At 43.9% G+C, this 24,192-nt stretch overlaps 2 protein-coding genes across 4 annotated transcripts in view; one reads left to right on the forward strand and one right to left on the reverse strand.

Annotated features, from left to right (window-relative positions):
* Positions 1 to 14,775, reverse strand: part of UHRF1BP1L (UHRF1 binding protein 1 like) — a 92,211-nt gene extending 77,436 nt beyond the window's left edge. For 2 of the 3 annotated variants that reach the window (XM_033952933.1, XM_033952932.1), the window contains exons 1-3: positions 14,579 to 14,772; positions 7,818 to 7,980; positions 1,274 to 1,312 (exon numbers count right to left, since the gene is read on the reverse strand). In XM_033952933.1, coding sequence (XP_033808824.1) covers positions 1,274 to 1,312; positions 7,818 to 7,980; positions 14,579 to 14,622 — 246 coding nt within the window. In that variant the 5' untranslated portion in view covers positions 14,623 to 14,772. Of the gene's footprint in view, positions 1 to 1,273; positions 1,313 to 7,817; positions 7,981 to 14,578 lie in introns of all 3 variants that reach the window. The other variant, XM_033952934.1, reaches the window with a different exon arrangement.
* Positions 14,776 to 15,767: 992 nt separating this feature from the next.
* On the forward strand, positions 15,768 to 20,400 carry CKAP4 (cytoskeleton associated protein 4). The gene is made up of 2 exons (XM_033952935.1): positions 15,768 to 16,196; positions 18,195 to 20,400. Exons 1-2 carry the CDS (start codon positions 15,882 to 15,884, stop codon positions 19,506 to 19,508), a joined length of 1,629 nt encoding a protein of 542 aa, XP_033808826.1. The 5' UTR covers positions 15,768 to 15,881; the 3' UTR covers positions 19,509 to 20,400.
* Positions 20,401 to 24,192: the final 3,792 nt, after the last annotated feature.

Here is a 24,192-nt window from a genome sequence, read left to right on the forward strand (position 1 = left end):
AGGGCGGCAGAGAGAAGGAGAGTCAGGGGAGGCAAAGAACAGGTTTGCTGCAGGGCTGACAGGACAGTCGGAAAGGAGGTGAGCGATTGGTCCCCAGCAGTCGCTTCCTGTTGATCGGCCAGCCCAGTCGGTGCTCAAGATTTTTGTTTAGTAAATCACATCCCTGCCTACTTTGCATGCCGTTTCCCTCATTTGCATGCACAGATCGGTACACAGGTCAGTGAATCGAGTCGGAGGGAAATCGAGTCGCAAAGGGCTCGCAAACCGATCGGTACATAATCGGTTTGCTTATTGAATCTAGCCCTAAGAAGTCAAGCCAGTTCTTGGACTTCTGGAAGATGGTCTCAAATTGTGACCTCACTCCAGAAGAGATTTAAGATCTGGCTCTGAGCGGGAAATTTGTCTTTTGGTTTGGCTTTTGATCTGTACCACTGAGCAACAGGGGGACAGTTTGGACTGTGTTCTTCTACTAATTGTTTCCAATGTTCAAGAAAGCACCTCTTTTCATTAAGTTTAAGTTTAAGTTTATTAGGATTTTATATACCTCCTATCAAGGTTATCTAAGCGGTTTTTACAATCAGGTACTCAAGCATTTTTCCCTTGAGAAGAGTAAAGTTTATCTTTGGAATTTACAAAACTGGTGTGGTCTTCCATTATTTCAGGAGAGAGTGGATTGTCTGGTGCTTCCTTGATGTGGGACTCCACATTTTAAGTTGGTCCCAGCTCTGCCCCTTGCCAGCATCAGGGAGAAACAAGGAGTTACAGATACAAAAGAAAAAAGGAATGAGGAGCAGTAACATGACTAGAAACAGTGGGTAATCTGTACTTATAGGATTAATAGTCCAAATTATTTAATGAGGGGGAAATGCCTTTCAGAGCCTGCTTGAATTCTTCGACTTATAAGCAGAAAAAAAAGTTTTATAAAATTAGCCCCCATGTGTTTTACTGAGCAATTATATACCAGCCCTGTGCCAGCCTGAAAGAAAGGCAATGCAGAATTAGAGCTGAAATAACTTAGGTTCAAATATGTTGACATAGGAGCCAGCTCCTTCTTATACTGAACAAACTCCTTGTTGTGTCCAGGGAGAGGTAATTTCTGTTCAGTTTAGTACCCCAATAATTTTGAAAGCTTGGCTCCTAAGTATGTTGTTGCCCCCTTTGACTCAGAACCTGTTTGAAACCTATCCAAAACAGCTTATGATCACTACGTGCATAGGATATTGTAAGCATTTGCTTGCATAATACATTTCAAAAAGTGGCTTTCAGCACGCACCAGAACAATTGGATGTGTCTTCAGTTTGGTCCATGGGATCTGCAAAAGACAAAAAAAAAAAAAGGCAAATCAGAAAAGACTGCAAACACCTTGTAATAGCAGGACAGATAAGACACAGGTGGGATAGCTCAGAGATCAGAAATAATTAGAAAAAAAAAACCCTTTCCTTTTGTTTTATTCCTCCTTCCCACCTAAGTATGTCTGTCGCGCCTGAAGATTTTAAAAGCTCCCCTGCATCGGTCTGCCCAGCTCCTTACCTTAGTTGAAAGACGCGGCGGCGGCGGCGCCTCTTCGCAGGAGCAGGGCAGACCGAAGAACAGCACGGCCGACAGCCGCCGCGTCCGACATCCGCCTCGGGGGAGGAGAGAGTGTTTCGCGTGCATGCGCACTCCTATCTGAGGTGCCCTACAGCGCACGGAAAACAGAACACGCGATGGGAGTGCGCATGCACGGCTTAGCCTTTTATTATATTAGTTAGCCTATGCTATCCTTGTATTATACTACAGGACATTACAGCATCATCATTGAAAGTGTTTCCTATTTCATACAATTTGTTTTCATGACATCTGAGTCATTTGTGACACGTCTGTATTTATACAGCTGATGAAAATACTTTATTGCAATATAAACTAACTTCCCTTTTAACAGCTCTAGAGATAACGACTTATTTGTGATTCTAGAACATCTTATTGGGAAGATTACCGTATTTTCTCGCATATAACGCGCACGTTATACTTTACGTACCGCGCATACCCTTGCGTGTTATACACGTGAGCGCGTTGTACAAAATTTTTTTTACATAGTTCCCCCCCCCCCGACGTCCGATTCACCCCCCCGCAGGACCGCTCGCACCCCCACCCCGAAGGACCGCTCGCACGCACTCACACCCCCACCCCGAAGGACCGCTCGCACGCACTCCCACCCGCACCCCCACCCTGAAGGACCGCTCGCAACCCCACAGCCTCCCGACCCCCACCATCATGTAGAAACTCCTACCGGTGTCCTGCTGCTTCCTCTTGGCGGTCCCGACACCCGACACGATCGGAGCAAGAAGGAACTCAAGCCCTCTTGCCCCAGCCAACCGCGGCACCCCCCGACACGATCGGGGCAAGAGGGAGCTCAAGCGTGCGAGCGAGCGGTCCTTCGGGGTGGGGGTGCGAGCGGTCCTGCGGGGGGGGGGGTGAATCGGATGTCGGGGGGGGGGCATCAGGCTTTCAGGGTGGGGACAGGACTTCAAGGGGGAGAGGAGAGTCGGGGCGGGCGAAAGGAGAGTCGGGCAGCATGCGCGGTATACGGGTATGCGCGGTATATAAAAATTTCTGTACATAAATTTGTGTTTTTCGCGCGCTATACCCGTGTGCGCGTTTTGCATGGGTGCGCGTTATCTACGTGAAAATACGGTAGTACAATTTAGTGCAAAAATTGGAGGATCACTGATATCTCGCTCAGCGAGACCAAAAAGCTTTGAGCATGCGCAAATGCTCAAAGCCTAGTCCAGCCCGGCACAGGAAGAAAGAGGATCTCTCCCGCACCGCCCAGCCCAGCCCAGCCCAATCCAACGAGGGAGGATCTTCGGGCACTGGCACTGGCACATCCTGTGCATTGGTGCTGGTGCCCAATCGGGTAAGAGTTGTCTTTGCGGTGCTGGGGGGGGATGTAGGATCGCGGGGGAGGGGGGCTGACGCGAGCGGGGGGGAGGATACCGATTCGCAGGGGGAATGCCGGAGCCCATCCCAACGAGGGAGGATCTTCGGGCACTGGCACATCCTGTGCATTGGTGCCGGTGCCCAATCGGGTAAGAGTTATCTTTGCGGTGCTGGGGGGGGGGGGGGATATAGGATCGCGGGGGAGGAGGGTGACGCGAGCGGGGGGGGGGGGAGGATGCCGGTTCGGAGTAGGCGGGAGGAGGTTTTAGCTTGCGCGGTATAAGCGTGTGCGCGCTATATTAAAATTTTATTACATAAATTTCTGTTCCCCGCGCGCTATACCCGTGTGCGCGTTTTACACGGGTGCGCGGTATATGAGTGAAAATACGGTAAATTCTTGTATCCTGCATAATACCTCAACAGCTGAAAGTGGGTAACAATACACAAGCAGCTAGAACATTCCAGGAATTAATTTAAAATTCTAAAATACAACGAATATTTTCTAAAAAGATCTGATTTTACCAACTTTCTAAAACTTGGATAAACTGTTAATTGTCTCACCGAGAACAGCAAATCATTCCAGGCTACTATTGCTTGATAAACCAAGGAAGGTGCAAACACCTTAGTTGATTTAATACCCTTAACAAATGGATAATGTAACTTTCGAAAATCTCCAAGACCACATAGAATACATAGATGGTACTAATAAACGATATTGAGGAGCCAATCCGTGGTAAATTCCAAATACTATCAGACCTAGTTTAAATCTAATCGTAGCCTCTACAGGCAACCAACGTAGAGAAACTAGATAGAGAATGACATGATTATTTTTTCCAATGGAATGGAAAAGTCTAAGTGCAGTATTGTAAACCATCTGCCATGTCTTCAGCAAAGACTTAAAGGAGCTCATATACACACACAATTACAATAATCCACCCTGGACAGCATAAGAGCCTGCACCACCAGTATAAAGTTTTGTACATTCAAAAATCTCCTAATTCAACTTAGTTGCTTTAGCAATAAAAAGGATATCGTAACATCGTTAATTTGTGATTCCAATGAAAGCTGGTTATTTTACCTGACTACCAATATTATTGCAGAAAAATCAAACCTATCCAAATTATTTGCTATGGAAAATTGATTATCAATCCTTGGATGGATAAAAGAGACTAACAAAAAAATGATGTTTTTTCTCTGGTTTTAACCTGTGTGATGCTACCCATTGATCTCCTGTATCTACTCAACAAGTGATTGGTTTCAAGCTATTATTCCAATCCTCTAACACTGGAAGCAAAACAGTAATATCATCTGCATAAATAAATGATGTGCATCTCAGAGATCCTAATTTAGCCCCCAGTGATCTTAATAATACATTAAACAGTTTAGGGGATAAAGGCAATCCCTGAGGCACTCTACACCGTGCCATCCAATATCTCACCCTGCATCTTGACTCGAGCTTGATGATTTGGTTGGTGATAGACTAAACTTGCCACAAAACAGAAGGATGACATCAGAAAGAGTCTGAGACAATGTAAATAATGATGGATTTTTATTTTAAATATAATGGAGCCCTGTCTGCAGCTGAGAATTTTAAGTATTGCTCTCAACTTCACCCATGAGGTCAAAATGTCTCTGGTAGAAAGCTTTCAAACCTTAGAAGGCTGCTGTTTCCTTTTGAAGTCAAATTACTGTATATGCTGATTAAATATTACCTCAGCTACCAAGCAATGAACCCAGGAAAAAAAAAATCAATCTGCCTTACCCTGAAAGTTAGACTTACATAGAAGCAACCAACTAAATTACGCTAATCTAATCTAAGGCTTGGTTTTATATACCGAGACATCAATCCAAGAATGCTCGACTCGGTTTACAATTCTTACCTTAACAAATAAAGACCACGAGGAATGAGACTAAGTTTTGGAAGATTACTTTTCAAAGCGTTTAGCAAATAAAATGTTTTTTAAAGATTTACGAAAAAGTTGAAGTGAACCACAACTCCTTAAAAGTAGTGGGAGATCATTCCAAAGTTGAGAAAGCTTAAAAGTCAAAGACTGAATGAAAATCTTGACTCCTTTTATCCCTTTCTTGGAAGGAAGAGATAATTTAAATTGTTGATTACCTCTTGCAAAGGAAAATCTGTAAACGTTACAAGATAAAGGAAGGAGAGGGGTAAAGATAGAGATCTGGCAAGTAAAGTTCTTATCTACCTGAAATGAGGTCACCGCCTCTGGAAGAAAGGACATGATTGTTTAAATCAGCATGCCTGCTTCCATAACCAGAAAAAGGGATCTGTGCATTTTAAAACTTGTAGCTCAAAATTCTCTTAGAAGCAGATAAGAGAGAAACCAAGAATAACTACAATAAGGGGAGACTGTAAAGGGGGGCCAAAGGATGCACCTTAAGCAGCAGAATCAAACTCACAGGATGAATGAAGTATAGGGTCCCTCCCACTGGATGTGGAAATGCTCGAGAGAACCAAGACAAAAGGTGCTATTTTTACTTGGATTCTGAACCGAGGAAAAGAAAAACGTGAGTGAAAGATTCAACAGAGGGAGAATTGCCTCCTCTGACACCACTTGTCTCAAATACATTAAAGAGAGAAGGTGATTAAGAAAGCATGGCAAAGTCCGGTGCTTGACGCATGACTGCTCGAGAGCCAAACTGAAATAGAAAAATGGAGACAGATGTTCTGAGGTGGTTCAATTCACAGTCATTTTATTATTTGTATTTTAGTTTTGTATTTTTTTTTTGTTCTTTTGTTTCTTTTCTTACTCATAGGTAAATATATATACGATGGTGTCCATCTTGCAAAACTATTTCAAATTGTCCCAATACAGGGATCTTCAAAACTTTTCTGCACTTTTATTTTCTTAAACGCTATTAAATATCTCAAAAGCCAACGACATCACTTTTCCACATAATCACAAGACATTCTAAATCACGTCCTCTTACCTCTTCTCCCGCCTCAACCCTTTCCCGGGAAAATATGAAAGTGTAGAAATGTTTTGAAGAACTCTCGTATATTGACTTCAATAAAGTTCTGGGATAAAAACGTTAACAGTAGTTGCATTTATTGTAATCCCAGCACTTTGTACTTTTACTCAGGTCAATTTTTTGTGTGTTCTTTGCTGTACTTTTACTTAAGGATCAAAACATCCATTTCCCTTTACTTTAACTTAAGTACTTTGACCTAGTACTTTAAATAGCACCGATCAAGGTGGATACAGGGTGCCCAATTATTAACCATAAAGACACCATTGAACACTTACAGGACTGGCCTAGCAGACAATTACTAAACCGGCAAAGGAGGATGAGCCACTGGATGGTGTTCATTTTTGCAAGGTAGGTCTGAGTACCTGGACTAAGAAATAACCTGCAGACGTGTAGCTTAGTAAGCAGCCTTACTTTATAACCTGTCATTTATATGCTTGCTTATTTAGCTTAAATTTTTTATTCTAGATCTTATTAGGTGGGAGAGGGAGGGGCTTGGTATGGGACAGCTGAACAAGTAGAGGTAAAGGGAAGCAAAGTGTTAGGGAAGGGGAGGCAGGTAGGAGATGTCTTTGGAAGCAGCTGGTTGAGGGGATATGGAAATGTATTGGGTGTTGTGTAAAGCCATGAACGGGAAAGAGAGAGCCCACTTGAGATGAGGACGCGCTTAGCAGAAATGGCATTTAGGCTGGGGATCACAGTGACCCATATCCTTTCTAAAAGAAACCAGTAAACAGCTTGCTGAGATCTTACTGAGAGGTAGCAGAGAACCTGGACAATGAGTACAGTCAATATTGTCACACATCATACTGATGGCATTCATTTCTTTATAAATAAATGAAATTAAACCTGAAGCCTTTCTAACTTTTAACCCAGCTACTAATTCTAAGTAACTCACAATAATACAATTACAGTATTTAAATCCAAATGGACCACAATCTGAAACATGGAAAACAAAGACTCTAAGCATATATTACAATTACTAGTGTTTAAGCCCGTTACATTAACGGGTGCTACAGTACATGTCTGTCTGTCTGTTTTTTTAAAATTTGTCTCTCTCTCCTTGGATGCTGTCTGTCTGTCATTCTTTCTGTCTGTCTCTCCCTGGCCCCCTGTCTGTCTATCTTTATTTCTAAATCTATCCTCTTCCCTCAATCCTACATGTGCCCTTTTTTCTTTCTCCTCCCCACTTCCTTCCAAAGTCTGCTCCCCCAGTCCCTCAGATTTCCATTCAGCGGCTGTCCTTCCTCTCCCCCACACTTCCATTCAGTGTCTGTCTCCTTCTATCTACTGTTCACCCTCTGTCTTGCCCTTTCCATTCACTGCACTGTGAAGGTGTTGGCGGGTGGCGGCGCTCCACGAAGCCCTTCTCCCGGCAGTCACCGCCAGCACCAATCGGGGCGGCGAGGACGCGAGAAGGGAGAGAGCTTGCCTCCAGTGGTTGGTGAGTGAGGGCGGGAAGAGGGGAGTGGCTAGAATGATCCCTGCCGCCGCGTTCTAAAATGGAACACGGCCACGGATCATAAATCACAGCGGCAGGGATCACGCAGTTTTAAAAGCGCATGCGTGGGTAAGGTTTTATTATATAGGATAAATACTTTACTTTCTCCACCCATTCTAAATAAAAGGCCTGCTAATTAAATATCTCTTTAATTACTGGCACTTGGTAAACCCACTATAAACCCACTTGTCTCGTATCAATATTCTACTTGTCCCATTGCCTCTTGCAGCTGAATCAGGGCCTAAGTACTGAATCGCTGCTTCATAGACAAACCTCAGCGAGGTAATTGTGACTATCTCAAAAAGTCCAAATTCTAACAGCCTGGTGAAATTTCTTCCAATAGAAGAGACACTCTTGACTTTACATCAGAGGCTTTGCAGCAGTTAGACACCCAGGATATACACACCCTAATAGAGGCCTTGTTACAGAAGACCTTGTTGATGGCCAGCCATGTTGGAAGGTCCAGCATGTTTTGCAGCACCTCCTCATCCAGTTCCAAGTTGGTCAGTTGACCTTCTCCTTTCAATGTGCTTAGATTGATCTTGTCAGGAGACAGGTTTTTAGTGAACCTAAAATAGGAAAAGAAACAAAGTGACATATAATTTTCCAGCAAGATCACCTGAGGTCCATGAAACACCTGCTCAACAGCTTTCACTATGAGACAGAGAATACAGGAGAGTGTGGCGTAGTGGTTAGAGCTATAGCAGAGGTGGGCAACGAGAGCCGCAATCCAGTCGGATTTTCAAGATTTCCCCAAAGAATATGCATGAGATCTATTTGCATGCATATTCATTGGGGAAATCCTAAAAACCCGACTGGATTGCGGCCCTCGTTGCCCACCCCTGAGCACCCTAAGGTTGTGGGTTCAAATCCTGGGCAAGTCACTTAATCCTCCACTGCCCCAGGTACATTAGATCAGTGTTTCTCGACTACTTCAAGCCAAGTACTCCCTAAGTCTAACAAATAACAACCGAGTACCCCCCTCCCTCCCTTCTGTGTCCCAAGTTCATGCCCCTCCCTTCCTCCATCCACATTCATCTTTTCCCCTCTTCCTTTTCCCTTCCAGCCATGTGCATCTCCTCTCTCTATTTCCTTCCATTCCACTTCATCCATGTGTACCTTCTTCCTTTCTCTTCCTCTTCATCCATGTGCATATCTTCCCTTTCTCTTCAGTTCCTCTTCCCACTCTACAATCCATGTGCATTTCTTTCTTTTTCTTCTTTTCCTCTCCATCCCATAAGCATATCCCTTCTCCCCTATCCATGTCCAGCATTTCTCCACACCCATCCATCCATCTAGCCAACTAGCCTTACCAACTCTCTCCATTTCCCCACATCCCTCAGTCCAACATCACTCCCTCTCCCGCCTCCCCCCCCCCCCCGGGGCAAGTCAAGCGTTTCTCCTCCTTTAATCTTCTGCCTGACCTGGAATCTGGATTCCATACAGGGCCCAGCACTGGTGCTAACTTCAATGAAAAGCCTTCATGTCCACGCACTTGGGAAAGTCCTGTTGGCTCCACCCATTGACACGTTTGTGTCAGAAGGGCGGTACCAACAGGGCCTCATGAGCAGATAAGACTCGAAGGCTCGTGTCAGTTAAGCTAGTGCCAGCGATGGGCCTTGTATAGACTCCAGATTCCCTGACAGGCAGCGAGAGGCCAACCTGGTCAACTGGCCTTCATCGCTGGAGTTAGCTTGGTGTTGTCCAGACTGTGGGGCTACCCCAGCTGACCCTGGTCGTCAGCCTGGTCTGGGAGACCTCAAATGGTGTCAACTCCTGAAATTGTTGACCATGTCCATGATCCGATTTTGGCAGATCAGTGAATGTTGGCTAAAACAATTGGCAAGACATTAAAAATATCCAGAGAATATGTTGGATGTATAATCCAATAGCAACTGGGTATGCAGAAGCCGTCAGCCAAGTGGGTGCAAAAATGTTTAAATGCTGAAGAGAAATTACATCAAGTAGACACTTCCAAATTGATTTTGCAGCATTTTCAACAAGCTGGTGCCAACCTTTTGGAACAACTAGTTACTGTTGATGAAACATGGTTACATCACTATGATCCTGACACAAAAACAGTCTATGTAATGGTGGCACTCAGGTCCTCCAAGGCCAAGGAAATTCAAGACCCAAAAGTCCGTAAGAAAGGTCATAGCCACAATGTTTTGGGATCAAGAAGGGTTGTAATGACCGACTATCTTCCAAGGGGCCAAACAGTTAATGCAGAATACTTCTGTAACTTGCTGTGCTGATTAAAGAAGGCATTGAAAGAAAAAAGGAGAGGGAAGCTGTGGAAAGGAGTTCTCTTCATGCAAAACAATGCACCTGCTCACAAGGCTGGCAAAATGATGGATGTTTTGATACAGTTGGGATTTCAGTGCCAGCTGAACTGAAAATCAAAATCAACGTTGCTACCCAGCAGTGGTGTGTTTGCATATCACCAAGTTAATATAACAGTTACTAACAGCTTAATAGATTCCTACAACATTTACAATTGGGTCTCCTGAGGCAGAAATCGAAACGGGGCCACTTTGGGACCCCTGGAACTTTATTTATAAGATAAGTGAAAGTATTACACCTCATTAACAACAGTGATGGTTGCATTTCTTATAAGAAGAGAAGATATTACTTTCTATTAATGAATGTTTCAGACGGACTTTGACACTAATTTATTTTATTAAACATGGCTTGGAGCGTGATCTTTGTTTAAAGCAGTTGCAATGACTGGAAGGTGAACTCTTACAACAAGGGGGATTTTTATCCTTCCCTAGAGAGTTTCATGTTTCTGAGCAATTAACATATAATTTTGATCACCCTCCATAGACTGGTCATTTTATTTTTGTTGCATTTATACTATTTTTTCTGACTTCTTTCTTTTCAAATTATTATCCCTGAGTTCTCTGAAAGAAACAAATTTCTGCCCTGTATTGGTAGCATGGAATATTGCTACACCTTGGATTTTGGCCAGGTACTAGTGACCTGGCTTGGCCACTGTGAGAATGGGCTACTGGACCATTGGTCTGACCCAGTAAGGCTATTTTTATGTTCTTCCCATCTCTAGATTACTGATAAATATTAAAAAGCAGTGCTCCCAGCACAGACCCCTGGGTCACCCCACTATTTACCCTTCTCCATTGAGAATATTGACCATTTAAACCTACTCTCCATTTTCTGTATTTTAATCAGCTCTTTGCTGTGATAGAAAGACTTTCACTTGAGTCTGTTCCAATTGCAGTGATGGGCTTAGTTGGAACATGGGATACTTTATGACAAACCCCAGGAACTCTGGCACCCAGGTGGTTATGCCTCTCCTGCTACACCTGAGACATTTGGGTCCATATTCTATAAATGGTGCCTTAACTTAGGCACCTAAGTTAAATGTGGTTTATAACAAAAGAAAGATTCTAGGCACCTACCTAACCACAACAACAACAAAAAAAAACCACCAGTAACTACATCGCGCCTATGGAGGCACTTTACAATGCCTAATGCCACTTTAGGCACGGCTTAAGTCGGTAGTGGTGATAAGCGTCATAAAGCACCTCCGTAGGCACAATTCACATAAAAGGTAGGTGTGGGAAAGGTATATAAGAATATAAGAATTACCATACTGGGATAGACCAAAGGTCTATCAAGCCCAGTATTCCGTTTCCAACAGAGGCCAACCCAGGTCCCAACTATCTAGCTAGACCTCAAGTAATAAAACAGATTTTATGCTGATTATCCTATGAATAAGCAGTGGATTTCCCCAAGCCATCTCAATAATTGCCTATGGACTTCTCTTTTAGGAAATGATCCAAACCTTTTTTAAACCCCGCTAAGCTAACTGATTTCACCACATTCTCTGGCAACAAATTCCAGAGTTTAATTACATGCTGTAGGAAATATTTTCTCCGGTGTGTTTTAAATCTACAGTACTTCTTAGTAGCTTCATTGTATTTCCCCTAGTCCTAGTATTTTTGTAAGAGTAAACAAGCGATTCACATCTACCCTTTCCACTCCACTCATTATTTTATAGATCTCTATCATATCACCCCTGAGCCATTTCTTCTCCAAGCTGAAGAGCCCTAGCCGCTTTAGTCTCTCCTCATAGGGAAGCCGTTCCATCCCTTTTATAATTTTTGATGCCCTTTCTCTGTACCTTTTCTAATTCTGCCATATCTTTTTTGAGATATGGCGACCAGAACCACACAGTATTCGAGGTGCAGCCATGCCATAGAGTGATATAGTGACGCCTAACACAGAACCCTGGCCTACTTTTCTGGCACCTACCTTTCTCAAAGCCATGATTCTATAAATGGCCCCGTTGTGCGACTGATACATGATCAGCAGCTGTTTTTAAGGCAGCCAATGACAATGGTGCTGTTTATAGAATCCGAGTCTTGGTGAATAATTAAGGAACTGACTTAAGGCCAAATGGTAGAACCCAACAGTGGCAGCAAAAGAATCACAGAAAATGACAGCAAAGAAAGACCACATGTCCTATCCAGTCTGCCCATCTGGGCAATCTACCCCTTAGAGGTCTTACATGCTTTTCCCACACAGTCTTTGTCTCCACCACCTTCGCAAAAGGCTGTTCCACACAGCCACCTTGCTTTCCATAAAGAAGTATTTCCATAGTCTTTCCCAGGGCTTTTCACTTCATTGCATGTCCTCTCATTGCAGTTTTCTTCCAGTTGAGGGAGACTATCCTGCCATGCATTTATACCAGAAAGATATCTAAGTCTTTATCATAGCTCTTTCCTTTCTTCCAAAATACACAGGTCTTTTAAGCTTGTCCCCATACACTTATAACAAAGGCTACTGACCAGTGCTGACTCCATCCTATTAGGAGGTACATTCTCCAGAATTGTACACAATACTCAAAAATTAGGACCTCACCAGAGATTGTTAGCCGGACCTTTAATCTGGAGACCCGTTTGATGACTCTACACTGCAAAGTTTATGGCCAATTGCACCTATGACTACTCTTAGTTCAGGAATTATTTGAAAGGCTAATGTTTCCACCAGTTAATCTTCAACTTCGGTATGCGAGTCTCCTAGCTCCGGATTATGCAGAATTTAGTTGCGTAATCTTCATTGACTCCCTATGTTGTTTTGTCCCTCACCAGGATTTAGTGGAAACTCAATATCTACTAAGTTCTAGGGCACAGGCTCTCAAAGTAGTAGCTTCTTTTCTCAGAACAGCCTTTAGAAATGAGCAAGGCACTTACAGTAACTACATGATGTTCCAATGAACAGAAAAGAACAAGAGAGTCCATTTTTTTTCCCTTCAGCGCCTCTTTGAGTTGCAAAGAATGGTTGGTAGGTAAAAACAGCATTAAAACAAAGTATTTATTTATTTAAAAATTTATATACAGCATATTGGCTATGAAGTTTACAAATTACATACACATTATCTTAAGCTCCCTTCAATCAATTAAAAAAAAAAAACAGACGAGTAACACAGGAAAGCAAAATAGACACATTTTTAACAAGTTCTTAAATGTCATCCTCCCCACACTGTATCAGAAAATTTCAGGACATTGGCAGGTCAGACATTAATAGTCAAATTCATTTCAAAATATTCTTGAGGATTGTATCATAAAATTCCAGAAAAGCAGTATCAACCACAGAGAGGGATTACCAGAGAAAGACATTAACGAATAGCTGCCTTTTCAACATTGCAGAATACCAGGCAAGGCATTCCAAAGTTTAGTGCCACAGACTAGAGGTCTGCACGGGAACGGGGATCGCGGGAATCCTGCAGGTCCTGCGGGGGTGCCGCGGGATTCCCCCTCTAGCCAACGGGACTCCCACGGGGATGGAAGGCTTTGGAAGCAGGGTTCGTCCATATAATATAATGGACACGTCAGCCTTAGTAAAAGAGGGGTTTATAAGTTAATTACCTGAACAGAAAACAAAAAAAGGGTTCCACCAAAGAGATTCCACAAGGAAAACAGCAGCTCAAACACAAAAGAAACTGTGGAATTGATGATCCTGTTAGAAGTAATTGCTGCTTTTTATGGAGATGGGAGGGGATGGAGGTAATTCCTTGCGGGGATGGGTGGGGACGGAGAGGATCCTGACGGGGACGGGTGGGGATGGAGAGGATCCTGGCGGGGACAGGTGGAGATGGAGAGGATCCTGGCGGGGATGAGTGGGGATGAAGAGGATCCTGGTGGGGACAGGCGGGGATGGAGGTAATTCCTTGCGGGGATGGGTGGGGACGGAGAGGATCCTGGCGGGGACGGGTGGGGACGGAGAGGATTCCGACGGGGACGGGTGGGGACAGAGAAGATCCTGGTGGGGACGGGTGAAGATGGAGGATCCTGGCAGTGATGGGTGAGGACGGAGAGGATCCTGGCGGGGACGGAGAGGATTCTGATGGGGACGGGTGAAGACGGAGGATCCTGGCAGGGACGGGTGGGGACGGAGAGGATCCTGGCGGGGATGGGTGGGGACGGAGAAGATCCTGGCGGGGACGGAGAAGATCCTGGTGGGGACGGGTGGGGACGGAGAGGATCCTGGCGGGGACGGATGAAGACGGAGGATCCTGGGCGGGGACGGGTGAAGACAGAGAGGATCCTGGTGGGGACGGGCGGGGATGGGTGGGATTTCTGTCCCCGTGCAACTCTCTACCACAGTCATCAGTGTTGCCCCAATCCTAATACATCATTGACATCTTAGCCTCTAGTCTCAACTTCACCCTGTTTTCTGATCTTAGATACCTACTAGGTTGGTAGATTTGGGGAAACATGAGTGATTGCAAGAATCTTCCAATCCACTCTCTGCCGTTTGGGTAACCGACGTCCTTGAACCCCCCAGGAATTAATCTGATGCTTGGGCTTTAGCCCGGTGATGGCATTTGTGTACCCTGCGTTCATTCATTCTTCTGTGGTATTTATGCCCTACTTAGCCCCTCCTGCAACGAAGGCCCCCCAAATGTGCCCCAAAGAGGCCAAGTTCTCTCTTCTCACAGTCCCAGATATCCCGAATGAATATGCAGGAGAGAGATTTGCATACATGCAATGAATATGCAGGAGAGAGATTTGCATACATGCAAATTTCTCTCCTGCATATTCATTCGGGCCCTGCCGCTCTCTCTCGTGGCCCCCCCTCGCGCTCGGCTGTGTTTCGGGCCGGGGGGGGGGAGCAGTTTCCTATCCCCTCCCCCTCCCTCACCTGGACAGATGCTTCAGGATCTGCTTCTTGATGAGTCCGGCCATGGCGGCGTCTCGAGCGGCCTCCGCTCCTCTCACTCCGCCGCCGCCATCAGCGGGAGCGCGCGGCGCGGGACGGGGACGGGTTCAGGGACGTCGCACACGGCGGAGCTTAAACCATTGCCATGGAAACCACGTAGAGCGCCCGCGACTCGGCCCGCTCGCGTACACGTATCAGAGAGAGGGGAGGGGGCGAGGCCGGACGCAGCGCGCTGGTGATTGGCTGCCAATGACGGCGACAACCCGTCGCCAAGACCCCCTAGTGGCAATCACGTGGTATTGCAGGCTTCTGTAGTCCAAATGCATGAGCAGCCACACTGCTAAGCAGTTCAAAGTGCCCAGAAATGAAGGTTAATAAAAGCAAACAACACGTCAGAGCATTCAGACATCCGCACTGTCGGATCCCTGAATGCCTGGTAGTCATGGCATGCACATATGCATGGAAGCTCCGCCCACTTGGATGCACCTCTTGCAGCTGTGCATGATGCAACCGACAGTCATGCACCATTACACAATAGTGCTTTAAAAATGGTATTCTTTCTCATTACTTTTACAGCCATCTAGAACTCAGCAGTTAGTGATCTTCTTTCTAAGATGTTCATTAATAAGTTATTTTCTCTCTAATCGAACTACTTTCACTTTGATTATCGATTTTTATGTGAACCCCAGTCGAGCTCCTTTTGGGAAGATGACACAATATATAAATCCAAGATTTAGATGAGATTATTCTGTGCAATTTGGGGAGGAAGGGGGAGCTAAAACCCCTTCCTCCAGAAATCTTAGCTAGTCCAACAAAAGTGATCACCTTATAATGTGTTTCTGTTTTGATTTCTTAACCTTTATTTCTGGACATTCAGTTGGACTAACAAGATTACCACATCAGGGTTCAGTTTCTTTATTTCTAATATGCTTCCACCTCCTGACCAAGCAGAAATCCCATGAATGCAGACCAATAACACCATCTGCAGCTCTCTTCCCTCCATACTCTGTGGACGTGGCAGGCTGAGGTGGGGAAATAGGCAGTAGCAGCAGAAAGAAAGGCGTGGAGTCATGGGAGGGGGCTTGGTCTGCAATTGAGGAGTTTGAATGGAGTGGGCCAGGGGTTTGGGAGGGGAGGAGAATGAACCCAGCCTGAGAGTGGGTGGGCCAGCAGTGGAAGCTTCTGCATTTGATCTGTGCTGATGATTTGATTGACACACTGGAGCAAGCAGCAAAACTTCTCCTGTTCTGGAGACAAAGTATCCGTGTTTTGTTTGAGTTCAGACATGTCTACTGTAAAGCACAGGAGCAAGGGGACGGATAAAAGTGCCCCCTTCCCTCAGGCTCCCGATGACGTGGCGAAGAATAAATGTGGCAAAGGAAGCAAAGCGGGCAACTCCCATCCCAGGGCAGCCCTGAGGAGAAGCTGCAGCAGTGTGGTGCTCTTCCTTGTCTCGGTGGCGGCTGTGGCAGGGGCAGCTTTTCTCATACACTGCATGTATCATCTCTTAGAAGAAGTCCGCACACTGAGCAAGAGACAGGAGGCTATGACAAGGCAGGAAGAGAACCTGGATCAAGCCATGGAAAGTGCGCTCAAGCAGGTATAGTAAGCCTTGAAGAGCAAACCCCAGAACAAGGTTTGCATTAATTCGATAAAAGGGTGCATCTGGGCCTTTATACTCACACACTCTGAAGAAGGTGTACATCATCTCAGCGTGTGAACATATGAAGGAGGTTTCAGAAAGAGTGTGTGGTGCAGTGGTTAGAGCTACAGCCTTGGCACCCTGAGATTGTGGGTTCAAATCCCGCACTGCTCCTTGTGACCCTGGGCAAGTCACTTAATCCTCATTGCCCCAGGTACATTAGAAAGAGTGGGAGCCCACTGGGACAGTTAGGGAAAAATGCTTGAGGACCTGAATAATTTGTAATCCGCATAGAATTGTAGTATTAGCGGAATATAAATGATAAAAGAAATGAAGAAAATCAAATCAAAACTGAGATATGTCAAATCCTGGTAGTACTTTAAGGTTCAAGGTTTATTAATATTTGATTTATCGCTAAATTTGTTTACAAAGCGATGTACATAAGTAAAAAACATAAAATATGGAGATACAAATTAAAACTCAGTAACATCAGTTTTAAGACAAGACAAACTTGAAATGGAGGGAAAAAAGGGCAAAGATTACATCTGTTTTAAATAGAAAAACAAATACGGGGGAAAACATAAGGGAAAGGGTTTAGTTAAAAAATTAAAATATTAAGAAAAGATTATTTAATATTGAGTATTAAAAGCATCTTTAAAAGGGTGAGTTTTCAAAGATTTTTTAAAAGAATGCAAATCTCTTTCAATTGTAATATGTTGTGGTAGAGAGTTCCACCATTGTGGGCCCATGACAGAAAACATGTCTGCTCTTCTTAGAAAATAAGCTGCTGACAGAGAACCTTTTCCAAAATGTATGCAGGAACTGACGTGTGTATGGGGGGAGGGGTATATTGCGGTGGCAGAACCCATTTTACATAAGTAAATATCAGCAAGGCCAATGTGTCTCTGCGGTTTTAGAAGCCTACGTGTCTCTGTTTACTCTGAGCTATCACAGAGCCCAATATCAATTGCCAGGACCCCCCCCCCCCAACCCCCACCACTATATAACCCAGACATCCCTGGGAGATGTATTTCCCTTCTGGGGGGTGGGAGAGCTTTTAAGGGTAAAACAGTTACACGGGTGCTGGCCTAATTCAGCTGGCACCCGATTAACTCTTTTGCGGCCTCGGATGAATATCGACTGGGCCTGCATATTATTTTCTGATTCTAAATCTTCTGTGTTCATCCCACGCTTCTTTGAACTCAGTCACAGTTTTACTCTCCACCACCTCTCTCGGGAGCGCATTCCAGGCATCCACCACCCTCTCCGTAAAATAGAATTTCCTAACATTGCCCCTGAATCTACCACCCCTCAACCTCAAATTATGTCCTCTGGTTTTACCATTTTCCTTTCTCTGGAAAAGATTTTGTTCTACGTTAATACCCTTTAAGTATTTGAACGTCTGAATCATATCTCCCCTGTCTCTCCTTTCCTCTAGGGTATACATATTCAGGGCTTCCAGTCTCTCCTCATACATCTTCTGGCGCAAGCCTCCTATCATTTTCGTCGCCCTCCTCTGGACCGCCTCAAGTCTTCTTACGTCTTTCGCCAGATACGGTCTCCAAAACTGAACACAATACTCCAAGTGGGGCCTCACCAATGACCTGTACAGGGGCATCAACACCTTCTTCCTTCTACTGACTACGCCTCTCTTTATACAGCCCAGAATCCTTCTGGCAGCAGCCACTGCCTTGTCCCAGAAGGCAATGGCAAACCACTCCTGTATACTGCCTTGAAACAGCACAGGGAGGATTCTTCACTGTGCATGCAACAATGGATTGGTGGTCAACCCAAAGGCGTGCGAGCACGCACACACACGAAACCTGGGCTCTGCTCCCAACTCACCATTGTACAAGTCCTGAAGTCAACCTGTTATTACTTGTCTATGTTCAGATAAATGCTAATTTTCGTTTTGGGAAACATATTGTATGATAAATTATTGTTTTTCCATTTTAGGTAAATTCTCTAGAAGTGACTGTTGGAAGTATCCAGTCAGTTTTGAAGGACGTTGAGCAGAAACAGGATGAAAGTGAACGAGTTTTTCGGGAAGGTGAGAGAGAAACAAGGAAGATCAGCGATGTTCTTAAAAAGCTGCAAGATGAAATTTTGAAAGACCTGTCCAATGGCATTCAAGATGTGAAAGATGCAAGGGAACGGGACTTTCCCTTTTTTGAAAAAAACATAGAGGAAAAGCTCACAGAATTGACCACATCTATAAATGATAACATTGCTCTTTTTACTTCAGTGCAGAAGAGAAGCGAAAATGAGATAAACAGTATGAAAGCAAAGGTCGCTTCACTTGAGGTTTCAGATTTACTAACATCTGAGCTGAAGGAAGTGCAAGATAGCATTAGTGAATTACAGACTAAGCTGGAAGATAAAGACAAAGTAATTGAGCTGCTAAAGGACACCATAAGTTCTGCAGATAACGTCTCCCTACTCAAGCAAGGCCAAGAGATTTTGAACGAGAGAGTGGAAACACAACAAGGTATGCTGGACACTTTAATAGATCAAATCAAGAGCACCCAAGAGACTTTCATGTATCTGCCTATTGACGTAGCTAGTCTCAAAGAAGAGTTTCTACAGACTCAGTCCACTCTGAAGGAACAGAAACAACACTTCTCCGAAAGCATTGAGGGAAACAGCAAAAACTTTGACTCCAGATTAGAACTCATAGAAATGAATATGCATGAATTAACATTATCTGCTGCTCAACAGTCTGACAATATAAATTCCATTCTGTCTGACTATAAAGACTTGGATGGTAAATTTGCAGCTATTCAGGAAGCTATAGATGTGATGAGATCATCAGTTATCAATTCAGACAATAACAGCCAGTTGGAAATAGATGCTGTGCAGAGTCTAAGAGAATCACAAGACTCATTAACCAGTGAGGTAGAGGAGCTAAAGAGAGACATTAGTACACTGCCCCATATGACTGCAGAGATTCACAGACTCCAGGAAGAGCTTCAGAAAGTGAATGACCTGGAAGCAGAGAGGCCGGGTACCCTCAACTTTCAAAAGTCCCAAACATTTTCAGACAAAGTGTTGTCGCTGGAAAGATTTGTCAATGAGTTACAGTCTACTGTTAGTGAGGCCCAGTTGGACCTGGGCATGCTCAGAACTGCTGTAGATAATTTGGTTACTTACTCTGTTAAAATTGAAAATAATGAGAACAACATGGTGGTGATGAGGGAGTCCTTGCAAGACCTCAGATATGAATATGACAGACTCCTGGAGAAAATTGAGAAAGTTCAAGAAGCTGTGTGAGAGTCCTCCAAAATTCATCCACACCATCACTCCCTTCATTTACTTGTTTGGGTTGCTTTTTTTGATCTGAGAGTTCCAGTACGTGACTGCCAAACCTTTTTTTTTTTCCACATGAAAATACCTTAAGCTGGCAGTATTCTCAGGATCTCACTTCTTATTTAGGACCAAATTTCTTTGCAGTACTTTACCAAACTGAAACGGACCTCTACAAAATAGACCCGAGAGTAGAGCAGCTTCCTTTTCTTATTCCACCGGACAGGTCAAAGTAGGCTGTAGTAGGGCTGACCGTAAAGTTGGCTCATGACTGAGGAGGTTCCAATGCTGTCGTCCAAGGTCTGAGCTCTGCTCCCTGCAGCGTATGAGTGTGTTGTTTCTCCGGACCATACGGGCAATTTTGACAAATTCAGACTACATGATTTTTTAACTGCTTTTAAAAACTGTTCACAAAAATATTTTAAAAAGACAATAGTAAAAATAAAGAAGTGAAACATGAGAATAGTTGTTGGTTCATCCAGCAGAAACATTAGAATAGGGATGAGCAGACTTTGCTGGTGGACCACGTTCACGGCTCCATCTCCTCCTCTCTCAGCTCCAGGGCCTCCTCCCTCTCACACTGAAAGTATAGGCCAAAAAAACAAGAATTTCAGAAAGAGGCCATCTTCTGAATGCCAGTGCATCAGGGAGAGGAGAAAGGATCTGTTTTTTTCTCTCTTTGCCTGTATATTTTATTGGAAGAGGACCCCACCTCCAAGGCAAAAGCACTGCAGGCTATACATTTTCTATAGTCCCAGTCAGTGGATCGTGTTTCTCAGGTTCTTAGGTAAAGCAACTGTAACATTGCCTTTAGATGCAAAAAAAAAACAACCCTTGAAATTCCACTGCCACCCCTAAACCCTTTGCCCCTGCTTGCTCCGATTCATTCTGGGTCCAGCTCTACGCAATGGCAGAGTGGCATGACAGACACAGTCCCTGCAGAAAGCTCTGCCTCCTCCCCGTGCAAGCTGCCAGTAGGTCATGGAGAATTGATTTTTTTACTCCATCAAAAATTAAAAAGACTAAGGGACACGTTGAAGTTATGGAGAAATACTTTTAAAACAAATAGGAAGAATTCATTTTTCATTCAGAGAATAGTTAAGCTCTGGAACGCATTGCCAGAGGATATGATAAGGGAAGTTAACGTAAGATGGGTTTAAAAAAGGTTTGGAGAAGTTCCTGGAGGAAAAGTCCATAGTCTGCTATTGAGACAGACATAGGGGAAGCCAGAGCTTAACTATTCTCTGAGTGAAAAAAACTAAGGCTAGTATTGGGCAATCCTGCATGATCTGTGGCCCTTATACCTGTATGGTGATTTGGTTTAGGAAGAGCTGGGGAGAGCTTTGATAGAAGTTCTAGTGACAGGATGGTTAGGATAGCCTGGAGTGGGTTTCAATGGCATCTCCAGCAGTGGGAACCTAAAGACAGTACCAAGGGGACTTCTGTGGTCTAAATATTAAAGATTGGATGGACCGTCCAGGTCTTTATCTGCTGTCTTTTACTATGTTACATCACTAGAAACAGGGCAAAGTGGCAACACTGCCCTGAGCCGGCCAGAGGTAGCCACCACACTGAAGTATGCTGCATTATTTCTTTCCACTGTTGCATCCTGTGACATGTGCTCTGAAACGTCAACGGCGGGCCACTAGCTACTATATGTGGTTTAAAAATCTGGCAAGTGGATGAAAAGAACTACCCTTGCACCATTAAATCAGAGCTCTCCTTGAAGCTTGTTATGCAGATTTGCAGCTGATAAATGTTTGTCGTAGATGGGACTTGGGGTAAATGTTTTCAGTCTCTACTTTTTTACTCTCAATATACTGTAGAAACTAATCTAGCTTTTAGGAAAGATACATTTTTGCTTCAGTCACATCATGGAAGTCCAAATGATAAAAGGGATGGGACGACCTCCCTATGAGGAAAGGCTAAAGTTTCAAGTTTATTTATATTTAATGGTTCGCTTACAAATTCTAAGCGAATAACATAACAATAAATATTGGGGTAAAAACAGTTAAGAATATTTTTGTAGCTTAAAAACATTATTAACTTGAAAATAAGAAAAACATGGTCGTGACAAACTAACAAAACAGACAATACTGGAGTGGTTGGAAAAAAACATAAGGGGATAAAAGTTACAAAATTGTTGTTTCCCCGTAGGGGGGAGAAGAAAACTGGATTAGGTAGGATAGAACATTGGGGTTGGGGAATAAGTAAAGTAAAATCTTTTCACAATTTGATTATTTTAAATTATCGAAGAAAAATTCCTCTTTAAAGATTGAAAGAAGCTTTAAAAAGATATGTTTTTAGGTTGGTTTTAAATAAAGTGAGGTCTTTGATGTTTCTAATATATAAAGGGAGAGTATTCCAAATAAGCGGGGCCTTGACTGAAAAAATATCGTGACGCCTGGTTCCTATTATTTTCAATGAGGGGACCATAAGTAGCTCCTGGGTGTTAGATCGAAGAAGACGATTTGAAACGTGAGGGATTAGTAAACGATTAATAAACTGAGGTTCATTTGTAGTTATTGTTTTGAAAACTAATAATGCTGTGTATGGCCGTTTGGAGGAGGATGGGCAGGGGAGGGCTTCAATGGCTGGGAGGGTGTAGATGGGCTGGAGTAAGTCTTAACAGAGATTTCGGCAGTTGGAACCCAAGCACAGTACCGGGTAAAGCTTTGGATTCTCGCCCAGAAATAGCTAAGAAGAAAAAAAAAAAAATAATAATAATTTTAAATTGAATCAGGTTGGGCAGACTGGATGGACCATTCGGGTCTTTATCTGCCGTCATCTACTATGTTACTATGTTACTATTTTGTATGTTATTCTTTGATTAATGGGTAGCCAATGAGATTCTATCAAATATGGTGTCACGTGATCATATTTCTTTCCATGATGTATTATTTTTATGGCAATATTTTGTATTATTTGTAAACGTCTTTGTTCCTTGTATGTAATGTAAAGCGGCTAGGGCTCTTCAGCTTGGAGAATAAGTGGCTCAGGGGTGATATGATAGAGGTCTATAAAATACTGAGTGGAGTGGAAAGGGTAGTTGTGAATGGCTTCTTCACTCTTTCCAAAAATACTAGGACTAGGGGGCATGTGATGAAGCTACTAAGTAGATTTAAAACAAACCAGGGAAAATATTTCTTCACACAATATGTAATTAAACTCTGGAATTCGTTGCCAGAGAATGTGGTGAAATCAGTTAGCTTAACGGGGTTTTAAAAAGGTTTGGCTCATTTCCTTAAAGAGAAGTCCATAGGCCTTTATTGAGATGGTTTGGGGAAATCCACTGCTTTTTTCTAGGATAAGCAGCATAAAATCTGTTTTACTACTTGGGATCTAGCTAGGTACTTGGGACCTGGGTTGGCCACAGGATACTGGGCTTGATGGACTTTTGGTCTGTCCCAGTAAGTCAACTCTTATATTCTGCTTAACATGAAGGAACAGAAATGTTAATGAAACTCTGATAACAGAGATAGACTGCAAAGGGAGAAGTACAGAGGAACAAAGCCTTAGAGCTCTGCCACAGCATAGCCACACTACCAGGCCAACTCTACTCACTTACAATTATAGAAATAATGAGGGAGCTAAGGAAATTACAAAAGGTGTATGGAGATCTGGTTCCAGCATTCCCCAATCGAGATCTGTCCCAGGGATCTTGAGCACTCAGACAGGGGCATTGCCCCTATCATGTCTGTCACCACTGGTCATCCTATTCAGTTCCACTAGGTGGCTTCCTGGCAGAACTGAGCCCACCCACATTATCACCATTTGGAAACAGGCCCCTGGATGGGTGTCAGGTCAAAAGCGCGCCGGGACAAAGGCCCGCGCAGACAATTGAGCGCAGCGTGGAGGTGCGCACCGCAGAAAATTACTGTTTTTAGGGCTCCGACGGGAGGGCGTGGGGGGGAACCCCCCCACTTTACTTAATAGAGATCGCGCCGCGTTGTGGGGGCGTTGTAACCCCCCATATTTTACTGAAAACTTCACTTTTTCCCTGTTTTTAGGGAAAAAGTTAAGTTTACAGTAAAATGTGGAGGGTTACAACCCCCCAAACACCCCATAACGCCGGCGCGATCTCTATTAAGTAAACTGGGGGGCTCCCCAACAAAACCCCCCGTCGGAGCCCCTAAAATCTGTAATTTTCTTCGGTGCGCGCCTCCGTCTTGCGCTCAGTTGTCGGCGCGCGCCTTTGTCTTTCGCGGGGTTGTCTATGAACCCCCTGGATGCTACATAAAATGTAAAAATTTGGGTGCGCACCTAATGTAATTGCTTAACCATCATTATTGATTGAAATATTCAAGAATGGGAAGTTTTGCTCAAAACTGGAAACAATTTGAGGGGGAAGGGGAAGTTTGGAGGAGTGGGAGTGGGAGTTTAAAGTGGGTGCATTGAAGGAATCACATGCATCTGCTTATGTTATAGATGATCTGTAACTGTTTTCTGTGTTGTGGGAGTTTATTGCTATTATATATAAAAGCTCAATAAAGCTTTCAGTTAAAAAAAAAACCCATCATGACTGACGTTTATTGGCAACAATCAGGTTTTCCATATACAGATCCCATAGGCTGTAACACCAAAGGAGGCGTGGCCATGGAAGGGGCAGACTGGATGGACCATTCAGGTCTTTATCTATGTTTTCGGCTAT

Source organism: Geotrypetes seraphini, chromosome 7 (assembly GCF_902459505.1).
Source record: "Geotrypetes seraphini chromosome 7, aGeoSer1.1, whole genome shotgun sequence".
NCBI classification, from domain to species: Eukaryota; Metazoa; Chordata; class Amphibia; order Gymnophiona; family Dermophiidae; genus Geotrypetes; species Geotrypetes seraphini.